Source organism: Mycteria americana, chromosome 3 (assembly GCF_035582795.1).
Source record: "Mycteria americana isolate JAX WOST 10 ecotype Jacksonville Zoo and Gardens chromosome 3, USCA_MyAme_1.0, whole genome shotgun sequence".
NCBI classification, from domain to species: domain Eukaryota; kingdom Metazoa; phylum Chordata; class Aves; order Ciconiiformes; family Ciconiidae; genus Mycteria; species Mycteria americana.
In genome coordinates this window covers 63,125,122-63,143,523 of record NC_134367.1, presented here as the reverse complement: position 1 = coordinate 63,143,523, position 18,402 = coordinate 63,125,122, and the positions used below count along the sequence as shown (strand labels likewise).

The window sequence follows — 18,402 nt, the reverse complement described above, 5'->3', positions numbered from 1 at the left end:
TTCCTTGCTTCTTATCAGCTCATTAGTTTCCAGCTACCTGGAGCTTCTTGCTCTCCTAGTCATTGCTTTAGCTCTTGACTCACTCTCAACTCATGGGGAATTAATTAATTAAACACTTAGACTTCTAAAGATTCTCCAGATGACTGGATCCTACTGGGAATCAGTTCACAAAGCTCACTGACACACAGGAGCATAGAATTATACTTACAGCACAGCTTTCAGTGTTGTCAGGTCGATGAGGAATGATAAAAGACAAAGCATCCAAGGAGCCTGAACAATTCAGTGGAGTATAGGACTTGTTCTTGCAGCTAGTCAGAACCACAAAGTAATGGGTTGGGACAGGGATTTCTGTATTGTTTACATGCCTACAAAACAAACATTAATTAAGGGATTTATCTAGATATCAAGTATTAAAACCACTGATGCCATTAGTAATTTATAGAACTTATCTCAGCATAGATCCTTTACTATTATATGACTTTTATTTAGTTTATAATTGAAATAAATACCTGATGGAATAGACAGCCTCACTATCTGTTTCATGAACAGCTAAACACGCAAGCAGTCCCACTGAAACCAACAGGATTGCTTACGTGGTCAACACTCTATTTTGCCAAAGCCAGAGATCTCTACCTCTGGAAGAGGCAGAATAGAGCATCGTATCTGCCCTTCATTATATTTGCCCTTCATTATAAGAATTTCAACCACATGAAACTGAATTGGAGAAGAGTGACGAGAAAATTAGCTTCTGGTTCCTTGCCAGCAAGAAATGCCAGAATGATGACTTGTGGCTATGTGCTATAGAAACCAGTTTAGGACACCTGATTCAAAATGTCTTTGCCTCCCTTTGCTGGCTATTCCGTGAACATGGTCACTTTTGTGTATAAACTTATGAGGAGCTGAATGCTTCCCAAATTTGCTGTACATCTTCAGTATTCAGCAAAACACCATCACTGAAATCATTATACTGCTTCGTATGACTGACTAACCATGCTGAATAGAACATGCTTATTCCAAACTGTAGACAACATTATGTGGTCAACTGGGTATTACAGCATTCTGCTTGGAAGGAAGTTCTAGTCTCCCCTCCCTTCCACCCTCCTACTTCGTGGCAGAGCTGATTTTCCCATTCTCAAACCGTTTTTGACAGATGTGGTATTAAGTCTAGCCTTGAATAAAACATCTCCAGTGACAGATTCAGCTGTGCAGATTTCCCAGCACTTTTCTACTACATAAGTGTTCTTACTGTCACAAGGCAATTTCCCTATATTTGGAACAATCTAAGTTGTTTGTTCTTATTCTGTTTTTTTCCTCCTTCTGTCCTCATTCACTAACATAAATAATTGGTCTTTATCTTTTATATTTCTCTTTTATCGATTTTTTTTTATGTAAGTCTTCTCTTATTTCTGTTTCTACACACAGATGAATTTTTAAATGTATTTTGTTATGCTACCAGAGCTCACTAAAATGTACCTAGAACTCGTCACTTTCAAGTGACCTGTGTAAGCCATAGCTATGCAAAGGCAACACTCAGGAAGTTACATTTTACCTTCCCAGTTGCATGATTCAGTGAAGGCAAACACATAAAGCTGATCTTTGATAAAACACACCAGTTTGAGACAACAGGGAGAAACAACAAGCAGGTGAGTGAGAACAACATGAAAGTGAGAAAATTATGCTTAAGCACATCTTCTGCATATTTAGATGTCACATATTCTCCCAGTATTTCTGTTGCAGGGGCCCAAAAATCTAGGCATAAACTTGGGAAACAAATCAACTGGTCTGTATCTGTGCACGTGTACATAGATACACATATAACTGCAAAGCTTTTTTCTCTTTACTGGAACTTCAACTTCTACAGTACTGTATCTGTTTGCAAGAGTATTTGCTGTTGTATGAGTAACAGTGGATGTACTGTTACAAAGGAAATACTCCATTCTCCATGATACTTCTTTCTTGTTCTTTTCGAATAGAAGTTTGTTTGTGTGGAAATACAGTGGGAAATAATCTGGAGTTTGACTTCTGGCTTTTCCATGTACTTACTGCTTAATTTCATCAAGAGTATCAAAATGGCCATCATAATTGTAATCAAACACTGGTCCACTGATAACATTTACTCCATTCCTTTCTCTAGCATACTCATGAAGAAGCACATTATGGAAATAGTCCCATATGTCTGTCATTAAAAGAAAATATAAGCATATTTAACATAAATTTGAAGTTATTTCACCACTAAAGAAAGAGAACATATTTCCTTTGTCCTTATAGATGAATAACAAAAAGTTCCAAACTAAACTGCCTGTAAAATCAACTCTTTGTTTCACAAAATTTGGATTTCATCAGAAGGGACATACTCTAACTCACCATTGAAAAGGGCACAGTAAATGTCATTATAGCTCTGCAAGGTCCATTGCACTACTGGAGATAAAGCATTCGATCTGAAGCTGAAGCTACAGTTCTAGAGCTGAAAGGTCATTCATTTCTGGCTTATCTGCTAGCACCTGCAACTGTGCCAATCAGTAGGAACTGAGATAATGGCTTTGTGAGAGGAATATTTACCACCTGAGAGTTAGTCTAACTCTACTGAACTCATGTCAAATATCACTAGGCAATCTGGCTTGTTTCACAGATGTCATTTGAGAAAATACAATTTGTAGGATATAAGCTAGTGAGACTATTTGAATATTTGCAGCTATCATGGCAAAAAAACCAGATGGGTTTGGGGGGTTGAGGGCATCCCCTATTGATTTACCTCTTGCTTATGGTCTAGAGTAACTTCTTGTAAGTTTAAATCTCTTGTAGAGTTTTCCTTGGAAAATTGGATTTTTCATAATGTCTTTGATTTACTTGGAAGATTAAAGCCACTTAGGTTTTCTGGATCTCTGGTTTTTATGTGACATGAGTGAATGAATAAATGAGGTCTGAATGCATTAGAAAGGTAGTTACATCATTGCTTTTCCTCCAGCTTTTTCCTTATGCAATTCCTCTTTCTATCCTTTGTCTAAGAAAATGAGCCTAGGCCTAAGAGTAAAACAGGACGATATGGAATTGTAGAAAATTTCTTATCAGTGATTGCGAACAAATGTGCGTCAGGCTGGATGGAAAGAGTTAATGTAGTTTACTGCACTTGTATAATAGAAAAATCTGCCTGAAGTAAATATTCCAAGATTAATATTGTCTGGTTTGAATTTCAGCTGGATGAAACAGGCACCATATCAGGACACTGTTTACAAACTTTGTCCCATCTTCCCTTGCGACCTTGCAAAAGGAAAGAAAAAGTGCCATTTTCATTCACCTTAAGCATTTCACCAAGGGGATATTTTCATGAGAGTTTCATAGTTAGCATTTCGTGTTAGGACAGCACATAGGAGATGAAGAGAAAATTCAAAAGTTAACAGGTACACCTAAGCAGAGGTCAGATAAGACTATACACAGAAATAAAATTTAACTTACATAAGTGCATTTTAAAATTTCACACATTGACTTTTAAAAAGTTTTAAATATATTTGCACAAGATCTGGATATACTGCAGGCCATACATTAATGTTTTTAAGCCCTTGTCATAGCTTTATCAAATCCAGAACCATAATTACAGAAAATTAATCAAAAGTAATCAAAACCTTGCCACCTACCTCTGAAAGCTCTATACATGGGAACAATATTGCTGGTGAGTAAGGCATCATACTGTTCAAGAGCAGATGAATTGAAATCTATATAAAAGAACAAAGTATAAATTAATGAAATACTATACAAAGATGAATTTGATTCATAGTCACTATAAATTGCAGGTAGATGTAATTCAATTACATTTTACATTTGAGCATGAGTGTATGATCCTACTGCAAACATGTCTTCAATTTATTTGTACAATCTGTTCAATAAACTAATTATCAAATTTGACAATAGGAAATGAATATTCATACAGAGGATGAGGAACAGGCCTTCACTCCAACCCTTTACATATTTCCAACCAGTTTTCATTACATTCAAGTCGTTCCATTTTTTAAGGAAAAACTTAAGTGTTCTAAACTGAAAATATTTAGATACAAGTCCTGCTTTTGGTCAGCCTACAAACACTGGAAACCTTTTTCTGCCCAACTTGCTGATCCGAAGAAGTTTGTTTTGGTATTTGGGTATATGTTTAAACATAAACCCACATCCAGCTGATTAAGACTTTCTAAGCTCTAGCTATAAAAAGAACCATGCTCACTGGGAGGATAGAGGAAACTGCGGATGAAGGTCAGCCCTTCTGGGTAGTTAGAACAATTTTGGCTCCGAGCAACAGGGATTCTAACATCAGCCCGCAGACAGTCTGAAACAGTGGGAGGAAGAGGAGATGTGTTTTCCTGTGAAAAGGGAAAAAAAAAAAAAGTATTACACCCACGGCTGTGGCTAACCCAATGCTTTGTATGGTTTTAACTTTCTAGAACGGACTTCATTGAATCTTCTCCTATTTTCATAGTGAATCAGGTCAATGCAAGTAATGGACACTGATGTTTTCTGCCTAGTGTTTTTCCTCTACTTCTGTTTTTAGGTAATTCAGGGAAATCCTTATGCAGCATATAAAATTGTAGTAGCAAAATAAGGTTATACCTTAGGCAAAAACAGGTGACAAGTTTGGCTCATTCGTCACTTTTACATATTTCTGGAAACACAAACTTGATGTCACATCCTCCTGGAAAGCAGCTAGTATATAAAGATGACACTATCACCACATCTTAGCATCCGAGGATGCCATCTCCATAATAAGAGTCCGTGTTGCTGAAGAGTTAAAACTAAATAAATTCTTAGTAAATTCAGTACATTTTACTGGCTAGCTTCATTAACTTCAACTGAGACATGTTAACATACACACTAGCTAAGATCTGGCCTAAAGTGATTCTGATGACTATAACTGTTTCTATAGCCTTTACTTTTTTTTTCTATAACCAAAAGCTTATAACCCTTTATAACCTCTTATAACCTTTTATAACCTATAACCTTTATTGTAATTCTACAATAGCATTAACTAAAACATCTGAATATGCTTTTCTGTGTTTAACTGCATTTTCTTTTTCATACTCATTTACATGTAATTTATTTTCATTTTGGTAAGAATGGAACATATTTATTTCCTTTATAACTTTACAAGCAGTAGTTAAAAATCTAAATTGATTTTCAGTACATTGTTGTGCTGGTTTTGGCTGGGATAGAGTTAATTTTTTTCATAGTAGCTAGTATGAGGCTATGTTTTGGATTTCTACTGAAAACAGTGTTGCTAATACAGGGATGTTTTCGTTACTGCTGAGCAGTGCTTACACAGAGTCAAGCTCTTTTCTGCTTCTCACCCCACCCGACCAGCGAGTAGGCTGGGGGGGCACAAGGAGTTGGGAGGGGACACAGCCGGGACAGCTGACCCCGACTGACCAAAGGGCTATTCCATACCATATGATGTCATGCTCAGCTTATAAAGTGGGGGGAAGAAGAAGGAAGGGGGGGACATTCGGAGTGATGGTGTTTGTCTTCCCAAGTCACCGTTATGCGTGATGGAGCCCTGCTTTCCTGGAGATGGCTGAACACCTGCCTGCCCATGGGAAGGAGTGAATGAATTCCTTGCTTTGCTTTGCTTGTGTGTGCAGCTTTTGCTTTCCCTATTAAACTGTCTTTATCTCAACCCACGAGTTTTCTCACTTTTACTCTTCCAATTTTCTCCCCCATCCCACCGGGAAGGAGTGAGCGAGCGGCTGTGTGGGGCTTAGTTGCTGGCTGGGGTTAAACCATGACAATTTCTTATTTTGATCAGTTAAAACCGAGCAGAAATAAAGAACTGGAATGTTCTTCTTGTGCATCTTTGTACTCCTTTATTCTTTACTTTCTTTTATGAGAATTCCTGTAGATGCCCATATTATGGTCAGGTTGTATATTAATGGAAAATATATATACACCACATGGAATGAAATAAAAAAGACAAGAGACTGCCTTTGCCACCTGAGCAGATAAGCTGTCATTGTCAAGCAAACGTAAGTCCCAATACAAAACTGACATGCAATTAATTTGAGCAATTTGTCCTTTCTGGTGTCCAAATAAATAAGGTAGGGTTAATGGATCAGGGTCACTGAAGAAACCAATATTTTAAACTTAATAATTGAGCTGTTATATTCAACAATGGCTTCAACATCTGTATGGTCTCTGGAGGGAAACCTGAATCAAAGTAACAAAGGTCTGACTAAAAATACCAAGGACTGTCCTGAAGAGAACTTCATTCTTCTCACTAAATACAGTGGTCACACCTAATGTTGTCCAAATACAGCAGGGATTCTACCTTTGACCTGTATCATGAATCTGGGTTATTAGCAGCATTCACATTTTCTCCAACGTGAAGCAATGAGGACACCACTCAACTGTCTTCTCATTATTTCACATTTTTTGAAGCTAACTATATTAACTATGATCTCTAATCCCAGTGCCAAGGCAGGAGGTCAGTATTTAGAGCTGTCTGTCTGTTACATATGTAATACAACATACAACCTGTATTTTCACAAACACTCCCATACATTTAAGAGATGAAGGCTGCTGATGGCTATTTCCACTTGACATCACAGGAGAAAATTCTCCAACTGAAGAAATGAGAATTCATAATGAACCTACGAACTCCCAAAATACTGAAAAAACAACCACTCAAGAATATTTCAGCTTGTTTTTTCAAGGATCTACAAGTCAGCAAGTAAACAATATCAACAGCTGTTGAGAGATGAGAATGGCTATGTCTGTGCCACCTTTTAGTACAGTGAAGTCAACAGTTAATGCAACTCCAGATTGCAAGCCGCACTGCTAATGCTCTGTAAACTGATACACTCACTCTGCTACCACCTCTCTTCATTTCTTTTCCTCAAAATAGAGGAATAAGCTATTTTTAAACAGATCGTCTATGAATAAGAATAGAATGATTCTCAAAGAAGCTGTTGAAAGTGCTCATTTATGAAGAAATGAGATCTTGACAGTGATAGCCACCACCTCAAAACTTCAGAATCAGAAAAAAACATTCATCACCAATTCAACAGCTTTAGCCTTTTGGCTCCTTGTCTTTCAGGTCAAAGAACCATAATGTCTTCTGAAGAAAACAGTTACAACTAGAAAATGGCTTTGCCTATCACATCATGCACCTTTTCCGATGCAGGTTATTGTCTTTTGACTAGCTAGTAATTAATATCGAGAAGCATGAGCTATTTGCATTACATGACAGACTTTAAGCATCTGCAGTGGTCTGTCATGTCAATTTCAGCCACCTTCAGGAATCTTTTTTCAGTAGAAAAACAAAACTCCCATAATCCCCAGCACACTGAGCTTTAGTTCCAACAATCCCAGTGATTTATACAAGTCTCATTGCTGGTTTCATCCCACTGCAGGATAGATTAGGTTGTTATACATTTTAATATATTCTTATAGTAAACTTCAGTGATTCTACATAGCAAAACTATTTAAATTCCACAGGTGTCTGCCGGCAGGTGGAGGGACTACCTTTTTGTAAGAAAATCTGCCTTCCTCCCTGGCAGATGAGTATAAAACCTCAAGAAAATAAATGTCCTTCAATCTTAAATTGTCCTTTGACTGAGAATACTACGTAGCCAAAACTCTATCTGACATCATTTATTTAAGGTCTATAACTACGTATTATTCATAGTATCCCTGATTCTGATATCACATGCAGGTGCATTAATACTGTGCAGGCTTGCTCAGCCAGCCCAGTTTTAAAACTTCCAAATCACACAAAACCAGCAAAACTCCAGCCTGCATCATCTTTTTTACTGTTTAAGCCCTTCTTTATAGTTACCTAATGTCAAGAAATGCCTCATCTTACAAATTGTGTAAATCACTGCACAGGCTTTATCCACCACATAAATAACCAATAAAAATTATGTAGAAATTACAATTTTCTGTCATTGCCAAGTATTGTAGCCAAAGCTTACAGTCAAAGGCATTAGCTCTATCCCTCTGTCCTTCCACTGCTGTTATAATTTATAAAGCTTTTTTCTCTTGATTAATACATGTTGTAATAAAAAATCATGATGTCAGCTTACTGTGTAAGGTTGAGTCAGTGAGTGAGCTCTTACACTTTTAACCTTTCACCGTTGTGTCTCTGAGAGTATTACAGAGGAAATTTATTCTTTCCTATTCCTTCTATAGAAAACATACATCATTGTATTAGAGTCTGCTGTGAACTTATACCCTCCAGTACTTCAGTCTTAATCATTTGCTGCTTCCCACAATGTGGCATAAACCACTGTAAGGAACTCCCACAAATATGTATTTCTGTTGATTTAGATGTTATATTGGGCAGGAACTTTCTTTACACACTTCTTTTCCAACTGAGAATTTGGTTTTCAACAAAGGAAAATGTCTGAAAAGTTATTTGGGGTTTTTTGAGCTTTTTGCTGCTGGTGTTGAAATATTAAAAAGACCCCAGCTCTGGTGGGACTTTTTAATCTTTTCAAAGCAAAATCAGAAAAAACCTGCCCACAATTAACTGGTTTTCATTAGGGTAATGCACTTTCATAGTAAGCTATAAGAGCAGATCTTCAAGTATGATGAAGTCAAAATAATCTTTGTTGAAATGGACATTTGTTTCACTAGACTTTAAGCCTTCTTAGGATTGGATTTGTGATCCTTCACCCAGATTGTGAAAAATCAGTAGAAGGTATAGAGTAAAACTTTCTGAAATGCTAACATTCTAGCAGCATATATTTGATTAAAATAATTTCCCCATATTTGTACTGATAAAATAAGAAATCAGGCAGACATCAATAACAGTTCTCTTCAGACAGAAAAATCAGTGTAAAAGTTATTTCCTCAGGGCAACTTAGAAAAAGGGTCAAATTACAGGGGGAATTAAGCCCATTAATGTCCATTAGTTTACTCACCCTGAAGACTCAAACAATTTATCCCAGAGCCACATACTCTTGAACTCTCAGAGGTTCATTCAGCTATAATTTCACTTTTCAGAAATTATATAATGTAATAGAGAGCAAATAAACAGGAAATACAGAAATATGAATTGGTACAAACTGTCTTGCAGAGTTGTACAAAGGTTTGTTAATAGGAAAAAGATCATGATATTCATAGGAAAGCTTAAAAGCTTCTGATTTTGGAAATCATAACTTGCTTTTCCTCAGGAATTGACAGGCAAATTGGAGCACTGTCTTGACAGCTTATCCCTTTTACAGAACAGGCTTAAATGGAACCAGCTTACCAGCAGCTCTATTCTTCTGTATCTTTTGTGTCCTTACCAGATAGCCATTCCCACTTTTTTAAACAATATTTTAAGATAGTTGAAACTTAAAAGATATCAAAGACACTTTTTCTTTTTCAGACATAAGGACCTTAGTCACATGATACCCACCAGTCCTTAACAACCAGGATTCCTGATGAATGAACCACATTTTCAATCCGTTACATTACATATTTAAGAATAGTATGGATATTTGATAACTTACAGGCTTATTCACAGTGTATGCAGTCCACAGTGGCATCCAGATATCATAGCTGTATCCACTCACATACTGATGTTGTGAAAGGAGGCAGTAGACTTTTTTATTCTGAAGAACTTTGGGTCTCCCGTATGGCAAATGATATGAGTTTGCCTTCTTTACTAGAAATTAAGCAATAATTATTGACTCATTCTTCTGTAACATTTTGGATGGCACAAAGGTTTAAGAGAGCAGAGAAAAATGTAAATTAAAACATTAGTAGATACAAATAAAACCAACAGTAAATATGGGCATGTGTTTCTTTAACCTCTTAGCTTCTGAGTGGAGTAAAAAATGTAGAAAATAGTTTTCATGTTATGTTTAACGTACAGAAGTCAATGTAATATATCAGACCTGCAAATTTTCATTTCTTTGCAATTTCATACCAATATAAATCTTTTGAACTTGTCTTGCCAGTGGAGTGAAATTTACATCTTATTTGGCTAGGAAGCATTACGATGCTTCCTAAAATTTCCAGAAACCCCATAAAAAAGCACACAGAAATATCTATGGGAATTTTTGATCAGAGAAAGGCAAAATTATGGCTATAAGGTGGGGAACAAGAGTTATGGCATATAGCCTGGAATTGCTCAGGCTTTCTGCAAAGATCACTGAAAGCTGTATGTTTTTTTCCAAGATTTTAATGGGATTCAGATCTGGTTCCTATGCATAAATGTTGCCATAACAGTACCAATTGGCATTTTTTAAAGAAAGGCAAAGAAAAAAGAAAAAAAGTTATGCTTCTGACTTGGCTTTCCTACTTCACTTTCAATTGTAATTAACGTTGCAAAAATTCCCACTGAAACCAATAATGTAAAATCTAAACCAGGCATAGATTTAAAAATATTGCTGTCCTTTTCATTTCTTGCTACTTACTTTCTTCTGTGGTGAGATTTAACCTCTCATTTAGTACTGTAACATTTGATATCTGTAAAGTACAAGAGAATCGTTCAGAATGAATCCATAGTTTAGAAAAACCAAAGAAAAGAGAACACACTTGACAAAGATGATTAAAAGATCTCAGAAGCCCCTACTTACATGCATGCATGTGCATCCCAGTTCATCTATGGGAGTCAGATGGGAAACTGGACATGAAGAAGGAGATGAGTCTTCTTTTGCATGTGAAGGACTGTAAAAAGGTTTTTTTAAGAGGTGATTCAAGCTGCCATGTGTTCCGTTGTTCGGTGCTGGTGTAATATGCAGCAAATCTGTTGAAATATTTGAAATTTGTAAACATATTTTAAAGCTATTTTAAGACTAAAATGGCATTTTAAAAACTCATTATCTTTCCAATTCTACGCATTTCCCATTCATTCCAAATATAGAAGAAATAGCTTATTCAGTTATCTAAACTATTATGGTAACTCCCACCATCAACTTGCAATTGTCTAGGTATGAAGGTTCATCGCTATCTTCCACTGCATCAAGATTTAGTAATTATGTATTTGAGTACTGTTGATACAGTTTTATACATTGCCATAACATTCATAAGATTAGATTATTTAATGCATCACACTGTGAAGTGTACTAGCCTATTGTATTTTTGTGTGATGCCTTAATCCATATTTTCTGAGGCACATACTTCCTAGTTGCTCATGGCCAGGACTGCAATGGTCCATCTTAAGTTATGAGCAAGAGTGGTAACTCTCTACAAGATTCTTATCCCAAAATTATTCCACAGGCACCATTTCAACAGTAAACCCATGTGGCAGGAGAGCTTCACTCTGATTCTTTAGTGGACTCCTTCTGCGATTAGAAACAACCTTCAAAGCAGAACAATTTCTGGCAGTTAATTTTTAGCACTGTACAGAAGGCAAAAGAGCACAGCTTCAGTGTTTTGTGTGAAAAACCTAGCTTCTGAATGAATTAACTGAATTTTTAGTTACTCTTCTTTTAGATCTTACAACACTGGTATTTCAAAACACTGTTGGTTTATCATCTAAAGTACTGGATTGTTTCTACTCACCACACATAAGGTTGTAAACCTCGATGTTTTCAAAAGCATCCACTTCTGTTTTCTCTTTAAAGCTTGGGCCATATGCTAAGAATATAGCCTAGATTGTAATAAACCAAAAGTTGTTATCTAAAGGGATCCAAATTAAAAAACAATGTGGTTGCATTTTACTGAAACAGGGACACTGGAACAAAATATAGTCTTTTCACAGTCATAAAAGTTAAAATACAGGATTGTTCTGGTAAAGGTGGCAAATTTTGCCCATTGCATATAATTTGAAGAAAAATGCAAAACATAAATTCATTTCTCGGGATACTTTAAACTATATAATGAATGGGGGGGGTGTTGTTCTTTAATATTTTGATGTATACTTACAAAAATCAGTTTGCTATGTTTCAAATTCAAACCTTTTTATGTTTTCATTGCAACAGCCAGTAACAATGCCATTTCAACAAATGCAGAGTTATGACACTCACAGTTCCTACCTAAAGGGTAATATTGAGCCAGAAATATAAGCATTGGGGTGTGTGTGTGTGTGTGTGTGTGTTTGTTTGTTTGTTTGTTTTAAAACATGTTGCATTCTCAAAAGTCTTTGGGTCACTTAAGAGCCTATAGCCATGCCTAAAGCAAGGAGCAGGGAACTGGGGAGACCCATCCCAAGCTCAGCAGAGACCTCTATCAGTACCATCAATGGTACAATGTAGTGCCTGGCAGACCTTGCTGGGGTCTGCAAGCATTGTAGCAGAATGCTGATACTACTTACAGTCTCACATTAGTTTCTACTACTTTATAAGCCTCCTGAGCTGCCTACCATAAGATACAGGAAACATGACTAAACAGGACAATGATCTGTTCTAAAATAACATTCTTCTGTTCCCACAATAGAAAAGGAATTTTTAATTTATTTTAAAAAGACAACATGAAGACATTTTGCTCCTTTATAAAGAAAAAAAATTTCCTCAGTCATTGTGCCACCAGCATAAGGCTATCTATAATTAAGATTTCCATGTTAACCAGAATTTACCTTTTCTTTCCATACATTCAGCACCATTCTGATCAGTATATTGACATACTATTTTAATATAGTTGTGAAGATCTGGAAGAATCTGATTCTTAGGCACAGAATATGGGACTACTAGTGGCATACTTGACCTTACTTAAAGGTTCGCATCACAGAAAGTACATAAAAAACCAAAAGCTTAAGACCTCAAAATATTTTTACTGTAACCAGAAGTGAAAATGAGATGAAACTGTAATACAGGCTATACTAACATACAGGTTATACTAATGACTTTTTTTGCTCTGATGATATGATTAAGTCTTGTGAGATAAGCAGAGACAATGAGATTTAGTTTACTTGAGCACACAGGCTTTCAGATACTCAACTGAACTCCCAGAGCCTATGGAGATTTTTCAGTCATTGCTTCAGTAGAAGAATGAAAGAATGAAAGAATTCAGTGTCCCATAGCTAAACATGGTATGCTTGGTTTACTGTAGTCTGTCTGGCTCCATGGAGTTAGGGTGAGCCCAGACAAGTTTTACTACAGAATCCCAAGGAAGCAGGCCTCATACACATTGATGAAAGGCAATACGAGTATGTGGCCCCCGTATGTGTTCACATTTATATGTCTGGGTGACACGGAAGAAAAAGCACACTGTAAAAACTATCATATATTCTATATTCTGGTGGTTCACCTAGCACATTGTGATTTTCTGTATAAGAAGGTGCAAGACTTTAACAGAAATCATCTTACCTCCATACTTTTAAATTTGTTGTTATAGCCATGGTTACCCTTATCACAATATGTGTAACTTGCATCCCTAAGGAGAAACCATCACATAGTGTAAATAAAAACGGCACAAATAGAAAACCAGTTAATAACAGTCATCCTGAATCACTGGACTCTGGATCATGTCTTAAGAACTGCCTCTGGCATAATATGGTAGTACCTTTTGCTCATCCAGTGTTCACTTTTATGAAGATCTCTTTCTCCTGTAACAGAGATTGCTATGGACAGAAATAAATTACCCTAGGTACATACTGAGTGTACAGTGAATCAATGTTTTCAAAATAAATTGAAAAAATGGCTGTTTTTGAACTGAGGCCTTCACCTAGCTACAAGTTTCAGAACAAGTGTAATCTCCTTAGGAAGAATTCTGCAGTTATATTCTGTGGTATCTGCATTTTAATAGAAAACTTATAATGGCAGAACTCTGCTGTTAGCCTCTGTGGAGCAATATAAATAAGACTGCAAAGGATTTTACCTTACAAGACAGTGCATTTTCATAATGGATGCTAAAGGGTGAACAAGAGATGTGGATGTGTTTGTGTGGGTTATGGAATTAATAACATGTCAGAATAGTCTGACTTACAATGACTAACACTTGTTTTAATTTACCCGTTGCTGAGATACATGGAAAGATAAAGACACAGTCATCCCGTATTGATTCAATGCACAGTTGTTAAGCACATATATCCTCTTTTCAGAGGCACAAGAACATTTGAGCACAGTTAAAAAAAGGGTGAATATGAGATTTTTAGTGGGCATTTCTTTTTATATGTCCAGGACAATTATTTGGTTGCAGCAAAACAAACAAGTCACATACTGATCAGGCATTTTCTACTATTTGAATAGTCTTGAAATTCCAAGTCGGCTCATACTTCTCTTACTGCAACACTGTAGCTCAGTAAATACAATATTGCTACTAACACCCTGGGCTTTGTAATGAGTTTTCAAAGCCTCAAGACTAAGGCTTTCTGAACTGCTCTTGACTTGCTCAGAGCTATTTTCTTATTGTTTAGCTCTTACAGCAATTTTTTGTAATGACAAGGTAGTTATGTCTAATTTTTTATCTTATCAGCTTATCTTTGCATGGCAAAGAAAACATAGTTTTTATATAGATAGCAGTAACAATTAGTTATTCTGTGTAGAATGGAGACCCCAAGGCTAGAAATAACTTACCAATGGTGAATTAAAGAAATGTGGATCTGGAACTGAGCAAAACCAGACTTAGAGGTAAGAAAGAGAATAAAGAAAAAATATCTAACTCATGCAGAATGCACCATATCTAGTGAACAGAGATGTAATGTTAACTTGCAGGCCAGTGAAGAATGAGCATACTGTAGTGTTAGCATACATACAGGAAGGACCCCATTCGGATCACAGAGTGAGGAAGAAGAAACATTGACATCATATTCCTCCTGATGAAGGACTCATAATGCGGATTCCTGGCCATATCCACACAGGCACCAGACTGAAGCCATCAACCTTAGGATCCAGAAGAGCAGTGGAGGAGTGACCGTAACACCAGGAAAAGGGCTAGATACTAGGAAGGCTTTGTATAACCATTTTAATGCATTATTTTTGAGTCTTTTTCTGTGTAGTAGTAGTCATTTATTTATTTTATTTTTTCTTCCCTTTTTTCTGTAAAAATTTGATCTGGAGTAATGATGATTCTTTTATTAGACTGTTAAGATTTGAATCGTACTAATAATGCATTCTCGGCTTTATGTATAAGTGTTTCCTTTGTGTTTCCTTTTTACACATAGTAAGATTTTAAATGTAACAAACATGGAAACATAACAAGTCTAAAGCAAAACAGGAAATGAGGCATCTGTGAAGGAAATTCAAAGGATGAAAAAGATAAGATAACAGTCACAAAAATTATGTTACCTCACAGCCAGCCACTGTCGATCCACCAAAAGATGAACTTTATCAATACGAATGTTGTTAGCATAGTGGAATCGTTTTGGCAAGTCAGGCGTCAGATAAGGCTTGAAGTGCTGAGGGGATCTTTTGCACTGTGCAAGAGGAAAGAGCCCAGTCATGAATTTTGCTCAGTATCAAAAATAAACCCATCATTCAAAATTATCACAAACATCTTAGTGAGAGGAATGTAGGCACAAAGCACATTATTCACAGATAGCTTCTCAGATAACCTGCAGATCTCATTTTTGGCCCAAGAAGCAATGGAAGGAAAAGAGGCTTTTTTTGGAACTGTTTGAAAATATACTGCTATAATATGTACAGCAAGTTCACAAACATTGTGGTAAAGTACTCCTAAGGCTGAAAGACATTTAGTAGTAATGTTTAGTCTGTATGTCCATACTAATGTCACTCGCATCTAGTATGTAAGATTACACTCTACAAGAGAAAGTTCCCTGGCTGTTTACTTCTGCCAACTTTACCATTCAATAAAAAACAAAGAAAACCAAGTATACACGAAGAAAACAAAGCACAGTCTAGGGTTTTAGTTGCAAGACTGAACAGGTACTCTCATGCCATGTATATGTCCAGTGTTCAGCTGTTAGCTGAAGGCCTTAGCTTTTACATCCACACTTAATGTGTTAATATAACTGTTGTGTTAGCAGGCATGCCATGAATGAGTTTGGCATTGAGAGCCTAATGACAGCCATATGACATACTGCAAGGATTTAACTACATATGGCCATCAGGAGCCATTGCAGCTGGCTGCAAGCATCATGGCAATGTTTCAGAAGTGTTGCTCCTGATCAGGAATCCAGCACTGGAACTACATAGAACATCTAAAATGCTGAGGGAAGAGCTGCTAGGAAGCTGGGTAAGGCAGAGAAGTGGACCTGTTTTACCACACAGGCAGCACAAACCATAGCATCCTTGGAGTCTGATCTGACATCTTCACCTTTAAGTACTAGAATTGTATACTCTGCACAGAATGACATTAACGTGTGAAATGAGAGTGAGCGTGCCTGGATAGTCCTCAAAGAAACATAGTGGAATGCAGGAATATGAAAAATAAGGATTCAGTGGGTTTACTAGCGCAGGAGAGGAGGTCATTCTACAAAGGATAGTCTAATTAAAGGGAAAAATAGAGGAAATCGACATATAATATGACTTTATGTCTATTGATTAGCAATTAATATACAACACACAACTCCCTTCTCTGCCCAAAACCCTCATTCTAAGAACTTGAAAGGGACAAAATACACAAACTCTAACTATTTATGAATAGAAGGGGAAAGAGGAAGTGTCCTGATACCAGGCTATTCCTGTACAGCAGAGATGTCACATCTCTGTAACTATTAGCAGTTGCAGTTTCAGCTGGGGTTGAGAACATGCAAATTGTGCTATTGTCCTCACATTAATGCTCTTCGATATGGTATGCTCCACATCATACAATGGGGTAGGGGATGTAACACTGAAAAAGCTCCTTCTGCTCTTCCTAACCATTGATATACTACTCCCTCATCTGCTTTGGATGCTGGGGAATAAAAGACATGTTCTTAGGTATTCAGAATCAAGAAAAAATTAAACAGGAACATTCACTGCCCTTTGGTCTTTAGTGGCAGGCAAAAGCTACATGTAATATTGCACAACTGAGTTGTTCAACAGGTTAAAGGAAGACCTCTAGTGGTGTTTTATCAAAAAAATACTCAGCTGAGACAGCCCAGAATTTTTCCAGGCTGAGAGCATTTATTCTAAAAGTATCAGAACATCTGTCTACTGCTTGGACTAGGACTAGTCACAGAATAGAAAACAAACTGGCAATGAAGGAAAGAAGGGAAAATTATGGCAATACATACAGAGCAAGCAGTTTAAATGTTTAACTCACTGTAAATTATAAATGCAAAGAAATGCAGAAAGACAACTTTCCTACAAGCACTTTAGTTTGTCCACCACATTCATCTCACGTGTATTAATGTATATCTTGAACGCTAAAAAAAAAAAGGCAGCAAATTATCTAAGAAAGTATAAGGAAAACCATGCACTGTCACATCTTATCACTTTTCAGTAAAAGAAATAGACTTGGTCTTCCTTTATTTTGCACTCTGTTCTGCACTCCTTTGTTTGCACCCTTCAGAGTTCAGCTGTCACAGAGTGTACCCACAAGGGGCAATGGTCTACATGGGAGACACAGACAAGCTTGGACCTGCCCTGAAGTGCTACATCCACACAGTATGGCAGAGATCCAAGCAGAACTATCAGCATGGGGCCCAGTGGTAGTGCAGCATACCTAAAAGCACTGCAAGTACTTAAGTGATATGTCATAAAAGATCCTAAAAGAGCCATACTGCCTCATGCCAAAGGTCCATCTTGCCTAGTACTCTGTTTCAAATCAGATGGCCAGAATTTCAAGAATCAGATACTTAGAGAAAGTGTGTAAGAACAAGTCAAGTACTGAATGAACCTTCTTTCTTGTACCTGCTCAGTTTCCTCTAGGCTTCAGGGATCTCTTAAGTCAGAGGTTACTTGTGGATCATGTTTAATAGCCCTTACAGGCCTATCCTCCATTAATTTGTCTAAAATCCCCCCTTCCTATTTATATTTCCAGCCTCTACGACACCCTGTGGCAATGTGCTCTACAATGTCATTAGCTGTTGTGTGGAAAAGTTGCTTTAACCTAGCCTGGGTGCACTTGTGGTCCAGAGCTAACAGATGCCTATTATCTAAAGCATCTCGGTGTTGTATTCTCTTCTATAATGAAGATATACTCTACTTTCTCCGCATGAAGTCAGCCACTTCTTCTCTTTCAAAGTGAAGTACGGAAAACTCTTTTGCTCTGAACAGAGATCCCCCATTGCAAACCTTTGTGCACCATCTTTGAACAACTTCCAGAACTGCCTCCTATGGTACGCTGGAGTGAGTACACTATTTAAACTGGCCCTGCAGTCTCAGTTTTTCACAAACTATGCTTTTTGATCAGATACCTATTAAGAGGAACTATGAGGAAAAATCATGAAAATATTTACTCACCGTGAGGTTTTTAACAATTCCTTGCGAGTCAACTGTTAAAAAGAAAAGATGAATTAACATACATTCAAACAGCTGAAGGTCCAAAGCCTCATGAGAAAAATTTCAATATGCTTTTTGTCTGTAAAATTGAATTTCTTTATTAGCCTGTGAAGATTATGGTAACCATAACCTTCCACGGGTTGGAACGTTACGTTTCCAGGGGTGGCTGTCT

At 36.9% G+C, this 18,402-nt stretch overlaps 1 protein-coding gene across 1 annotated transcript in view; it reads right to left on the bottom strand.

The window, feature by feature from the left end:
* ENPP3 (ectonucleotide pyrophosphatase/phosphodiesterase 3) overlaps window positions 1-18,402 on the bottom strand; it is a 45,646-nt gene that overhangs the window by 4,500 nt on the left and 22,744 nt on the right. Inside the window, exons 14-24 of the mRNA XM_075498756.1 lie at window positions 18,192-18,223; window positions 15,132-15,259; window positions 13,212-13,278; window positions 11,470-11,557; window positions 10,542-10,711; window positions 10,380-10,431; window positions 9,471-9,625; window positions 4,211-4,346; window positions 3,633-3,710; window positions 2,044-2,176; window positions 209-365 (exon numbers count right to left, since the gene is read on the bottom strand). Coding sequence (XP_075354871.1) covers window positions 209-365; window positions 2,044-2,176; window positions 3,633-3,710; window positions 4,211-4,346; window positions 9,471-9,625; window positions 10,380-10,431; window positions 10,542-10,711; window positions 11,470-11,557; window positions 13,212-13,278; window positions 15,132-15,259; window positions 18,192-18,223 — 1,196 coding nt within the window. The remainder of the gene's footprint in view (window positions 1-208; window positions 366-2,043; window positions 2,177-3,632; window positions 3,711-4,210; window positions 4,347-9,470; window positions 9,626-10,379; window positions 10,432-10,541; window positions 10,712-11,469; window positions 11,558-13,211; window positions 13,279-15,131; window positions 15,260-18,191; window positions 18,224-18,402) is intronic.